The sequence below is a fragment of the Accipiter gentilis genome, chromosome 1 (assembly GCF_929443795.1).
Source record: "Accipiter gentilis chromosome 1, bAccGen1.1, whole genome shotgun sequence".
Taxonomy (NCBI): domain Eukaryota; kingdom Metazoa; phylum Chordata; class Aves; order Accipitriformes; family Accipitridae; genus Astur; species Astur gentilis.
The window spans coordinates 43,732,727-43,746,754 of record NC_064880.1 but is presented as its reverse complement, the minus strand read 5'-3'; the positions used below and the strand labels follow the sequence as shown (position 1 = coordinate 43,746,754).

The 14,028-nt window shown below is 40.2% G+C and overlaps 1 protein-coding gene across 8 annotated transcripts in view; it reads right to left on the bottom strand.

Moving 5' to 3' along the window:
* KALRN (kalirin RhoGEF kinase) overlaps positions 1-14,028 on the bottom strand; it is a 529,910-nt gene that overhangs the window by 177,773 nt on the left and 338,109 nt on the right. For all 8 annotated transcript variants that reach the window (XR_007507253.1, XM_049810170.1, XM_049810120.1 and 5 more), the window contains exons 14-15: positions 9,503-9,698; positions 3,651-3,817 (exon numbers count right to left, since the gene is read on the bottom strand). Coding sequence is in view for 7 of the 8 variants with exons in the window: in XM_049810170.1 (XP_049666127.1) it covers positions 3,651-3,817; positions 9,503-9,698 (363 nt within the window). In the remaining variant the exon portion in view is untranslated. The remainder of the gene's footprint in view (positions 1-3,650; positions 3,818-9,502; positions 9,699-14,028) is intronic.

Here is a 14,028-nt window from a genome sequence, read left to right as displayed (position 1 = left end):
ATACAGCACCAAGATACTTCTCTGATCATTTCCTGTATTAAAAGATTCACTATTATCTGGCAATGTGCGAACGGGCCAACAGCAAAAGATAGCTTTAAACAGACACTTCCTACAAATTACAGATTTTATCAACTTTGTAGAAGCAGTGATTAAATAATTCTGGAATTAAATAAATCTCCAAAGACTCACTTAAAAAGCCTAACCTTTTTTTTTTTTTTATAATGGATAAGCAGAAACACACTGACTGCATCTTAGATAAAAGCCACTTGCCACTGGAGAACAATTTCACTGCAAGTCACAGGTTGTCTAACATGGCAACCACCACAGTTCTGAAACAACTCCCACCTTTGATTCCAATTTGCTTAAAACAGGCTACACTTCCATATATGGCTCCTCTGTAATTAACAATAGTACCAAATTCTTCTAAAATTCATACCCTGAAACTCTACCATCTTCACTGAGCACAGAATCAGATGCTACACGAAAAATAAAGAGTGAGGCACCCCTTGTGCAGCCTTCCTTCAGCAACGAGAGCTCTGTGTCACGTAGTGTTTCTGTCTGCTGGTTTAGTTTAGTCAGAATGCCTTCCCTGATGTTTCTTACAAGATTTAAGGCCTTGCTAATGATACCCATCAAGTAATATTAAAAAGTTTTTTAAGTTTAAAAGGCAACATAATGTAAGTGACTCTTTTACATCTCTGGACCCTTTGCAGCTTGTTTGAGAGGCTCTTACTCCCACAGACCCAACCACCAGCAAGGACACCTTTTGGTAATTTTAGCCATGTTTAAAACTGCATCAGTTTTCCAGGAGTTCTGTGACATTAGACTGGGAAAAAACCAAATATATTCAGTGTCTCTCAAATGACAACTTCCCATCATTCTTTGGGCATATTCATCTGGAAACAAATCTAATGCCAAACAGCACAAGTGGATGGATAGCAGGCACATGAAAATGAATAAATACACTTCAAAACAACCTGAAAAGTAAGTGTAGCGGGACACTGTGACGATATCTGGGAGTAAATTAGGTCAAGTTCAACACTTATCAAAAAAAGAAATAAAACATACAAAGATAAAATAAGGAGATAGGGAAGCCAAACAGTTGCAAGCACAGCATTAGAGAGTTTGTTTTTTAAACTGGTCTCCACAGCTCCTTTCTTCTATTACTTCTATGTAAGCAATCCAAGCTCTGTAGTTTCTGTCAGAAATGAGTGGGATCCAAATGAGGGGAAACCAGTCTTGAGTGGGATCTTTCTTAATAACAAAGAGTTTGTGAATCACTGATCTGTACTATTTCCACTCTAAAGCAGTTCACAGAACATCTCATTTGGAATTGTTCTGCTTTAATGGCCCCAAACTTTGGCTCATTGTCTCGGCATTCGAACACTTGGTAAGTATGATATGAAGAAGAAATCCCTGGTAAATGAGAATTAAATAGACAGGGACTGTTAAAAAACACTGTATTTCCATGAGCCATTATATCAAAATGCAAATACACATCCACGTAGCAGCCTTGACCAATTTTACTATGTCAGCAGAACTTAACCACAGCTATGATAGGTGTCTTGCGGCAACTACATCTTAACTGATTCACAAGAGTGAGAGCAATTTGGTAATGAGATCATCCATCATCTCAGATGCACCAAAATGAAAGTGAAGGAAATCTGGACCAGACTGGAGATGAACTACAAGCCAAAATCAATATTTTTCCCAATTTCACTACATGGTTGGGAATATGACTCACCTACAGGATACCAAATAGGGCACAGATATATTTTAACTTGCCTCTTCCTAAGGGAAACTGTAGCTGTCGTAATTTATAGGTTAATAAGCAAAGGAGGCCTTAGTATTCAGCTGAACAAATAAAATGATTCTTCACTACTGGTTTGCGGAAAGGTCGCACAGTAATGAAGGCTCTGGTGGTCCCAAGCTCCGTTAAGGAAATGCTAATTCGAGGCAGCTGTTCTCCTCTCACAGTAAGTATTAGCTAGTTCAGTCCCAAACCCATTTCCTTTAGTTAGATTTTGGTTTGTAAAATAGTTAAGGCCCAGCAGTCACTTGATAATGAGGCAAATAACATCAGGTACCTGCAGAGAGTGCTGCACTGCCACTGTATGGCTCCAGGAGCAGCTGCAAGTCTGGCCGACTGGCACTTCATGGTCAAGCAGGCAGCGAGACTTGGTCAGATAGCAATAACCCGCATTTTTAGCATTTCTGCTACACATATTACTCCTCTCTATTTTCTACCATAAGTTAAAATGCTCTACTTCATCATAAATCTACCACACACAACTCCAAGCTTTGCTAAGTTGTGTGTAAAAAAAACTTTGGGAACATATGCAAAAAAGGATACACTTCATAATCGTGTTAAGGTGGTGATTATGAATATCACAGAGTCTGGTGTTTTTTTCAGAAGAAAGCCAAAGCACTCTATAGAGCTCTGGAGCTTCATGAGGAGTTGGACTTCAATTATCATAAATGCAAAATGACTACATTTTCAAAATAAAAATTTAGGAGAGTTCTGTGCTACTTTCATTTAGGGTTGAAAAATATTCACATCAAAGCGGACTTCAAAAGAAAAAGTATGCACTGGTGTTGGTGCTGCCAGCTTCTAGCTTGAGAGTTGTCTGAGGAACTTTTGCCAGCAATGATAGAGCAATTCAGATAAAGCATCACTCAGATATTCACATCTGAAGAAAGAATAACCATGATCATGTGTACTGAGCACTCAGGATATTGTTGTTTGTTTGGGGTTTTTTTAGTAAGCAAAGAAGCAAATCTTTTTCATTAATACCTTGTAGTATTTGAAAAAAAACCCCACACCACCACCACCCCCCACCTCACCCGCTCCCCCATTTGTACTGGTAAAATGGAAACCTGAATATTCCAGGTGTCTGGAAAAACATTCCTGGTTTTCCTAATGAAACCAAGACCATTCCATTGAAATCCAGACATACACTGAAGTGTGAAGCCACCTATGGATTAGGAAGCAGAAAGTGTAGCATTATCCTGTGTAGCAAAGGAAAACAGAAATGTGAGGCATCCCAATTAAATATCAGGGGAAACCTAGGGAAGCAGAACATGACTGCCTATGCTAGGATGAAATCTGGAGGAAAGATATGTAACAATACTAAGATGGCTAAACAAGTCCTAGGACTAGAGACCACAGACAGAATTTTTTCTCTCACCCAGATGTTGAAGATTCCTGCAGGTTAGCAGATGTATAGCAATAAATGAAAAGGTGAAACTACTGTAATGTCATACTTGACCTCCCAGCTCAGTTATCCTTTGCTTTGGGCCAGTTCTCCACAACAGCTTAAGTCTGCATCTCAAACCACATCATTATATTCCCAGAACACATGGAATTTGAGGCAGCTCCTCCAGTTGAGAAGTTATGGGGTCAGTTCTGCACAGACTTCCCATAACTATTCATGAAGCCAAATAAATGCACACTAGAGGGAATAGAGCTCTTTGTTATTTGTAAAGGGTCATGCTGCAATCTGTCGGCAAATCAAGTACTGTTAAGGAAAGGGGGATTAAGATTGTCCACCTAGAGGTATGTGACTTGGCAGAGGCTGGTTTAGCAGCTTGCATGTATGTACTGGCTGAAAACTCATTTATGACCCTCAGGTGTGGTTAAAAACTCTCACCTGCTTGACTTCAGCCTGTAGGTGCCGGAGCTGTAGGCACTGCTCTAACCTCTTGTGAGTTTGGTCAGCGTTAAGCTCCAGCTCATGCTGTTTCTCATGAAGGAATTCCAGCAGTTCTTGAACCTGTGTCGCAAGATCAATGTCTTTTTCACAGATCAGCTCAATGCCTGCAACATGTAGAGAGAGAGATCATTGCACTTATTTGAAAATTCAGTTGTTGCACAAATGTAAGCTTCAAAATTTTTTGCCAACTAACACATTCATTTGCAACTCTGAGTAATTCTCACTAAACTCTCTCACATGTAACACTTGGCTTTCACAGTTTCCTGTTCTGCATCACTACATTTTTCTACAAAGTAGTGTTTCTCTGGTGATCATTGCTCATCTCACCCATCAGCATCTGGCTAGTAGGACATGATTTAACCACAGCCTTGCTCAAAAACTTGCATGAACATCGAATTAAAAAAAGACAGAAAACCCCTCCCTTTCTTACAGTAATTCCTTAACTTATATTTTAGAAATGCATGTTGAAAAGAACTCAGAAGAGAAAGAAAGATGAGGAAGAAAACAGAAAAGTGAAATACAGGAAGTGAACTCTAGTTGCCAGATCCACGGTAGTGCTACAAAAGTTCATGGAACTCCACAGTGCAAACTTTTTTTCTATCTGGGCACTTTAGAGGATAGTTAAGAACAATTTAGTTTAAACCAACCTACAGTTCATTCAGAATTATTCCAGAGACTGACTTTCATCCAATCCTTACATACCAGAGAGAAAAGGTAGTTTAGTACCACATTCCCCATCTCTTGCATCCCGCACGAAATTGATAAACCCCTGAGTGACCTGGTCTGATTTCATAGCTGACCCTGACCTGATCAGGAGATTGAAACAGAGACCTCCTGAGTCTCTTCCTACCTCCTGAATTTTCTTATGACCCTACAAGCCTTGTGTATAGTAGTTACATGAAATACAACACAGAGCTTCACATCCTCCTTCTTTATTACTCTGGTGTGATAGCATTGCTGGGTACATTAGCAGTGTAATTGTGAAAGTTTGGCCTGGAGGAAATATGATGTCATCTCATGTTACTGTAATGCCTGTGATTACAAACTAACAAAGACCCGACTCTTCCCTTATTGAGGTCTACTGGAATTTTGCCATTGGCCTCAATACAGGGAGGATCAGGAACCTAATATAAAAATAATCAGATAGCAGTAATGCTGAGAAAACACTACACTTTTCCCCAAAGCCATTTGATTTCATGGAATAATAGGACATTAAAAAAGAAATGTGTTAATTAGAAGCTGCTGTACAAAAGGCTTGGACATTATTTTTAAAACCCATTTAGAAAGATACCTTTTCTTCCCCCTTTATCCTCCTCAGAGACTTGTGACTTACTTTCTCTCTCACAGTGGTATCTACAGAGGACAGTACACAAAACAAATATGACCTTATGATTGACCCTATCCCCTTTTTCCTGGTTTCTGGTTTTATCAGAAAAAGCACGTGGGAATGCAAGTGATTGGCTTATTCCCTCTCCCAGCCAAAACAAAACAGTTTCTTCATTACCAAATAAAGTGGAATGGCCCCTGGCTTCCCATTTAGAACTGGAAATTTAATATATGTTTCTATTCTTGGGAGTAAAGTTCTTTTCAATTGCCAGACATCAGGCATTGTTGCTACAATTAGCCTGCATATGGTTCTGTATCCTCAGGACATGATGGCTTTTTGTATGCTTGACTTCACCACACCTATTTGATATTAAATGCGCAGTTTTCCTTCATGCACACTCAGCTGGTATGGTTTTGATTGTGCTAACTCATCAGCAGCAACCAGTGAACTGCCTGGGATGCTATCTAAGGGCAGCCTGCGCTCCCTATGATGAATGATCTGCCCTTTCTTGCTTGTCATATGTCACGCAGATTTATTCTAGAGTGCCAGCGCATGCGGTGAGAGCACTTATTCTTCTCAAAGTCTGGTTTGCAAAATAGAAAGCCTTGTTTTGAGAATAATTTCATACATATTATCTTTATATTGTGTTTTGATAGATAGAAAAGCACAGCTGATTTTCTGACAAACTGAACTTGGTTGCCATTTCCTTCACTTGATATCTGCTGCGCTGCTTGAGACAAGTGAAGGATAATGAATTGAAAACATTTTAAGAAAATATTACAGAAAAGAGTACCGAGCCACACTAACTGGCATCCTACAAAACATACATTAGTTATACCTACGCTATAAGCAATGCGAGATACTATTCAGTGAAGGAAGGAGTACTGCTTTTTGACCTGTACAAAGCTGGTTTGAAACTGCTTTGAATCTGTTCTTAGGCTGAACTATTAAAAGTCTGTGACAGGAAAGTTTACTATCCTCTTCCTTGCAATATAAACTATAGTTATAACTACCTATAAAGGACATCACAAACAAAATGAAATAGATTTGCATTTCCTTTTTAAGCAATGATGTTAGCTTGACAACCAGGAAACAAAAGGGCTTTGAATTTTCCATATAACAGGTAGGGACTGTATAAATCTCCTCAACATCAGCTTTGCAGTGTATTTCAGGCTTGACTTAGACAAATTGCTTCTAAGATATAAAAAGGTAGCTCTGTAAACCATGAGCGACTCCTAACTGTGGAACTCATTATGACAATGATACTGACAATGTGAATAGACTTTAATAATCAAATAAATTTGTGCAATCAATTAATCAGCTATTAGAGTCTAGCTACTTTTAGTACCTAGAAGCGGAATGACGAAGGTATGTATGCTAATGAATTACATAAATGCATCATCACTGCAGCTTGGGTTGAAGTGTTAAATCACAGCTGAATTATGATCCTAAACTTTCCATAGGAAATGGATTTCTAAGAAGTGTCCAAGCTGCCACTTTTGGAAACACCAGGCCCTTTCAACATATCAAGTTAGACACCCAAAAATTAATATCCATTTTTGAGAATATTTGCCCACATATTTAGCTTTGCTATCAGCAGTAGAGCTACAATCAAACTGGAAAAATAGAAGACAGGTTCATTGAAATAAAAAGTGCTGACTTATTAAAAAGTCCAGTCTTCTTGATAATATTGTTATAATATTCTTTAAATGCAAATATGTTTCCTGAAGGATACAGATTTTAGTGAGACATGAAAACAATTTGAAAGTACTGCAAAATTTCAGAAAACCACCTGACTTCCAGATCTTACATAGCCCCTAAAAATCCCAAACATTTCTTTGAAGGATAATTATTTCGATGGTGAAAACAGGCTAATCCAAAGCAGGCTCACCCACATGTGCTGGAGTAGTGGAAGGAATCACAGGCACGTAACTTTGAGCTGTATGGAGCTTTGGAAATACTGGACTTGCATAGACGCCTCACATGCACAGATGCCCTGAATATCTGCACACAGTCTGATATGGTGCATCACAGGACCACTGGATTTATTGTACCAACATGACAATGTTCACAGGGATTTCCAGACACTCCACAGCCAGTGGAATCAGAATCACTGCTCCAAATATGCATCAGATATGCAAAAATCATGGGCAAATGTCTAAACCCTTCTTTTTCTACCTGCACAAGATTTCCAAATGAAAAAGGCATCATGCTTGAAAAAAACATGGATGTAATTTTATCTGACAGACTTGCTAGCTTAAAGACCTCCAAGCCAAATGCCAGAGTGATCAAAATTGAATCAGTATCCTGTGTGACAATAAAAAGAATAAACCTCAAAGAGAATTACAGGGAAGGGAAGAAACTTGGTCAATTAAGAGTGTCTGGTTAGGTAGAATGTCCCTAAAAAAATCACATTTTTTCTGGCTTTATCTTCTGTGGCTACCCCTGAGTTCTGATTGAAGCAGTGGTGACACTGTACAATAGGAAGCAGCAATAGCAGCTGATTTCCCAGAACCCCTGCAAGTTTGCAGCTTTGGCAGTAAGAACAATCATCCCTTAACTTATGCACTGAATGACTATGATATAGGATTCAGAAAGGAGTAAAATTAAATGAATTTTTTATGAAGTATAACTGTCCTTTATTGAAATAAAAAACAGTAGGCTCCCAAGAGCAATCTCTCTCCCTTATTTTGCCATTCTCCCAGCATTTAGCATTCCGTCCATGGCAGACATGACCATTACCTTTGATTAACTACAGTTACTCTACATCCCCATGAGGCTTCTGCTTCCTTGCCTTTGGGAGCAATGGATTTTTTAGTGGGTATGCTTCATAGAAAGTGATCTTAGATAATATTATAAAAACATTTTAAAAGTTACTTCATTTAGTTGCTAATCTTTTGTCTGCAATCCAAAAGAAGTTGTTTCTAACTTCTTGACAAACACAGAATTTTATTTTTTTTTTCCTAAGAATCAGTCACTGAGACTCCTAACTGTGCTCTGTTCTGGATCATATTCTTTACCTCCCATAGATTCCTCTCATATTAAGATTCTTCCAGTATGGGGGGGGGGGGGGGGGGGAAGCAAGCATCTTAACTGATGTACTAGGACAAGTTGAAGAATAGGACCAGGTGTAGCGTGGGCAGATCTCATAGAAGCTCACACACATGGTTCATACAATGCACCGGGATTGTCTAGTTCACAACATACTCTTGTAGCAGTCCTTAAGCCTGTGTTGAGTGCAGCTTGCCAAGTCAGGCTGAATACTGCCAGATTTTTTTAAAGGTGGGTGCCTAGAGGTAAAATGTTTGCCAAAGAACAGAACCATAAAAATCCTTTTTATTTTGAAAGGGGAGGGAAAGAACAGGAATTGCTCTTGCTTTGCACTCTTTCCAGACATTTAAGAAGGTTAAAACGCTTCACAAGTAACATTCATTTTTGGACTTTATGCAGTGATTAATCTAAGTTATGATATTCCTTTTCCAAATGCAAAATGCAAGGATACAAAAATCTTGATTCATAGGATGTCTTAGAAATAGGATCCTGTTGCTGAGAAGCACAGTAAAAGTATCAGACAGACTCCCTATCAAGATGAATCAAGTCTGTCATTTAAAAGCACATGCCAAAGGTGGTTTTTTTTACATCCAGGTTCCTACCTTTAACTTTCAAGTGCACACTGAAAAGGAAAATTCCAGTATGGTTTATCACAGTCCCTTTTTATACAAAATAATTCCAATTAGAGCTGGCTGGAAACAAGAGTTCCATTTCATGACTGGTTTCAAGGCTCTCATATTTGGATTCTTTCCCAGAGGGCTCTTGGAAAACTAGCTTCTTTCTCACCTCACTCCTCTCTCTCTCCCTCAGGCATGTCCGCACCCTGAAATGTGGCACAGGGAAAAGGTACCCAAGTCTGCGGAGAATGAAGCCAGCACATCTGGTCAGTTTGCCTCTCAATAAAGTCTAGTTGCAGAAAGGTTAACAAGCTTAGGAGTTTAGAATGACTAGACTTCATCCAGACCTGTCGTCTGACCATCCAGCTCAAGTATCTGTAACTGATGACTCACTGCAGTGCTTGTTTCTGAGCTGGTACAAGGACAAGGACCTACCAGTGTAACTTGTTTTGCCCTCCCCTCTCCATCCACTTTGGAACTGACCATGAACTCCATCTTGCAGTTGTGAAACTTTCTGAATGAAACTTGAAAGTCAGCTTTATTTCCTCAATGAGCTTCAGTCTCAAAGAAACAGCAATTTTTGACGTATAATCCTGAATCAAAGAATTCCCCAAACTTGTGGAACAGTTCTGGGAGTGGAGAGACAGGTATTGCACATACTTACTTATGTTAAAAGCTGATGTATTTGGTATGTATTGGGGTATTTTTGCTTGATATACATTTTTGGGGGTTTGAGTTTTTCTTGGTTTTTGTTTTTTTCTCATGTAAAACAGAGATCAAATTGCACTGCTCACCTGAAGCCTGGACCTCCATGATGTACTGGTGTAAATCTTGCCCTTGCTGGATGACTTCAAAGGTCATGTTGTTCATGGCCAACTTCCGCTCAGTGTGACGCTGCAAGCGCTGCTCAGCCAGAGTGAGGTCTTCGGTGTTGAAATCATTCATCTGTCTCAGTAGATCTTCATTCCAGGCATCTAACTCTGCGGTAACCTTCATGGGCAGAAGACAGACACCGTATTCACTCAAGATCCATAAAAAAATCTTACTCTCAATTTGTGTTTGGATCACAAAAGTACTTCACATTTTAACTCTGATCCAGAAACCTCCAAACCACAGCCTCAGTACACTCTGGATCCCGCCCACTTAATGGTCACACTTAACATTTTGCTTAGGTGAGGATCCATGAAAAGATTATTGGTCCAACAAGAAATCTGACACCTTTTTCCCTTACACATTCCAAAGGGCACTGTAAGAGAAGACCCACTATATTCACATGGATGGTAGAGGTAATGTTTCTGAATAAATTCAAATTTAAATGAAGAAGTAATGCTTACAGAATTGCAAAACAATTTGTAACACCTGTGACCACATAATCCCAAAATGGCCTGAATCTTTCTAAAAACATTTTGAAACACACTGTATGTTACATATTACAGATGGAAATATTATTTATTCTACCTTCATAGAACTGAACTTATAAGCTGCTTCCAGTAAGCCCTATAACAGGGAGAACTCATACATTTTTCAGAATTATTATTGTTGATATAATGTATTGTGAACAGTATCTACCCATTGTTCACAGAAAATGCATCACGAGACTAAATATTTCATTATGAATTTTTGAGTTAACCCCCACAGCATTGCTTGCAGTTGTACAGTAAGTCTTATGCTGTGCTTTCAGATACTTACAGTCTTTTATAAGGGTCTTTTTGTTTTGTCGTCCTCCTCGTTACACAGGGAACAGGCCCTGTATAACTTTTTTCTCCTGTGGATCTGAAAGCTTTTAAATGGGGGAATGAATATAAAGAATTCACTTTTACAGATGGGGAAAGCACAGCACAGAAACATCATACTTAACGGCTACGTGAATCACCAGTAGAATCACGAGTCATACCTGGCTCTAACTGAAGACCTATATAACCTGCCAATAACTCATGGGAACATGCAAAATCTTCTGTTGCTTTCTCTGCTTCCTGATTACAACACACAGTCTGATGATTTTAGCAGTCCCTTTACTGTATCTTCTTTATTTTACATTTTAGCCCACAAGTAGCCATCTGATATGAAAGTCCTTCTCCATTTTTGCCTGTTCAATTAAAGGAAGATCTAGCCTCCACCCAAAGAGCACAGTCTCCTGTCAACCTAGATTCTGCTACTGCAGACAAAAAAGAGGGAATGTGCTAGTGACAATGAATTGAGGAAGGGGGGACAAGGGAAAGGGGAATTAAATAATGTATACAGGCTAGTACTGTGCAGTAAACAATTTTTAAAGTATTGAAAAATTTTAAAATAAATGCCTTAATTCTGATTCATAGGTCAATTCCTCATAGCTAGATTCAGGAGAGCTAAAACCAGGTATCTAAATTCCCACTTGTGCACGTTATGATGTAGCAAAAAGTTCCTGTTTCTCACTAAAAGTGCTCTTCAGTGCCTGTGAGCAGTGAGATGCTTAACTTCCTAAGTAGCCAAGATTCAAAATTTTCCATTCAGTTTTCCTTTCCAGAAAACATACATTATATCCAACGCAGGCACAGGAAGGCGACCCAAATGGACCGGCTCTCAGCCCTTCTCACATTAGAATGGATGGCAGTACATAGTTTTGCATTAGAAGGGAAAGAAAGCAGTTTTTAGGCCCTTTTTTGAGAGAAGCAGAAAAGCAGATTTACTCGGCCAAGAACCTGGGACCTCAGCTGCAGGGTGAAAGGCAGAGAGTGGATATCCTGAGGGGCTTCTATTTTTCTTCAGCTTATTCCATTGCCCATTCCACTCAATTACCTTTAAATAATAGCTATCTCTATAGTCTCTTTGGCCCCATTCCTGATTCCAGCACTCTCTGATTCACTGACATAACATAGCTGGAGTCCCTGGACTGTGGAGACTTATTGGCAGTTTTAACAGTTATGGAGAAATGGTCAAAGTAGATGCTGGAGAAGGGTTTTACCAGATACATTTACATTCAGGGGCAGATCCTCAGCTAACAGTAATCAGAACTGAGGTGGTCTTGACCTTATTTCAAACTACAAACAACAGAATGAATTTAGAGTTAACACAGGTTCCTACAATCATGACAATAACACTTACAGTTCAATACAAAGCTCTTTCTGCTATTTCTAATGGAAAGGCATGTGATATAAGGGAATCAGAAGAATTTTATTTTTTATGAGCTATTATAAAACTGTCTGTTTGAATCCATTGCATTGATTGTCAGGCTGCTAAAACATAATAATTTGTAATTTTGCAAAGATTCACAAGTACTTCCCAATTTCCTGTGAACACTCTCATGCATGTGTATTCAGGAAGATGTCTAAAAGCATTTATAAGTGTCAGTAATAGAAAAGATTAAAACAATCAAAGAATGTGTTACATTAGTTTGCTCTGACAGCCATAATACTATGATTGGGGGATTCTGATCAAAACAAAATCTCTCCATCCTGTTTACATCTATGGACATCAACTCCAGGACAGGAAAATGCAAATCTTTCAGAGGGTTGAACAGTCAGGGGAGTTGGTGAAGGATATATGAAGGAATCAACAAATGTTCCCATAAGTATGCTGAGATCCAGCACTTCTCCACAACTACCTGGGTAAACCTCTCTGCTGTGGTGCTGTTTCTCTTACTAACTTTTCCACTTGGCCGTGGAAAGGACACTGATCAGCATTGCTTTTATCATTAAATCTACAATAATTTCCACTTGAGCATGGGGAAATGGCTGATCCTGACCATACTGCTTTTTGCCCCTTAGGCCTGTGTGATGGTCTGACAAATTATAGTCAATGTCTCAAACATTCATTAAAGAACTTCAGTGGAGAAAATGGCCTCTGTAAAAACGCTGGAGTTTTGTGAACAGGACAATGTGGCCGTAGGAGAGGGCCCCATAGAGGGTGGGCCTGCGCTTCTCCAAAGCCGCAATTCCTTATCTTAAGTGACCAGGAGAAGGAGCACAGCATATGCGCCTGGAGGAGGAGGAGGCCCCACGGAAGATGGGACTGTGCTTCTATCTTAAGCGGTCATGCCAGCAGGGAAAGAGACGCAACTCTGCAATGAACCACACCCCGCCAAAGCTCACCGACCAATTCCAGAGAACCCCGGGAATGGGAACTGAGACCATCAACTAACTCACTATAAAAGAAGGGAGAATGAGTTCTCAGTGCATGCCCTCCGGAACAGGATCTCTATGCTGGCTGGATCAACGCTGGACCCAGGACTGGTGAAACCCTTTTCTTCTCTCTTTCTTTCTTTCTTTTCCTCTCTCCCTCTTTTCCTTCTCTCTTTTCCACAGTCCCTACATCTCATACTTTTAAACATAAACCGTTGACCAAGTCTGAGACTAGGAGTGGATCTAGCCACCCCTGGGCTCCTCTTCGAGAAGGAGTCCAGAAAGCAAGGGCGTCTGCTCTGAACCTCGTGACTCAACGGGAGGGCTCTCCTTCTGATACAGTTCCATGTTCCTTTTTCCATTTCTTTTTCTACACCTCCCTTCTCTTTTCAAACAGCGGCTTAATGACATGTTGCAAGGTTCATATTGATAAGTTCACTTGTACTTGGGCAAGGTTAGCTAGGTTGAATAAATGTTGATTGTTGTTTGAACTCCTCTGGTGTCATTTCACCTTAATTCTGACAAAGGAAATCCACGAACCTGAGTCACTCCAACTTTGCAATGCAACAGCCTGAGCGTTTAAGACAGGTCTATAGCAGAGAGGCGTCTACAAACACTCAAGAGGACTGCCTCCCAGGCAACCAGTGCTCCTCGTGCTCGTGTTGGCCACCAGCTTTCACCAGGCTCCCCACACAGGAGGAGCTGCACCTAAATATCTACCTGTGCTATTAGCCATTGCAAGGCACTGAAGGGTTTATGCTCCATTATCCACATTCCCCAGTTCAAATCAGTGGTTCCAATTAAAAAGGAAAGGATGGCATAGGCTGTCAGGACACGAGCTGGTAAACAACACAGGATGCAAGGCGAGCCCATGGTGCTCTATGCCATATTGCCAGGACCGGGAACAGGGGTTAAGACTGCATCTGAGTGGCTCTAGACAGTCGGACAGGTCCAGTGGGGCTTGTTAGCCCACTGCCAGCTCTGTCAGGGCCAGGAGCACAGCCACCAATGGAGAGGAGAAGGAAGGAAGGAAGGAAGGAAGGTGGGAAGTTGCCTCTGAGTGGGGACGGATGAAGGATGACAATCATCCCATGTGCTGGGTTAGGGGAAGAGGGGAAGGAGTCAGGCACAGCGAGAGGTGGAACATGACCAAATTTCTCAGGCGAAGTATGTACAGGAAGGTTGGGTACATTGCTCTGAGTAACTGAGACAAACAGATGGCT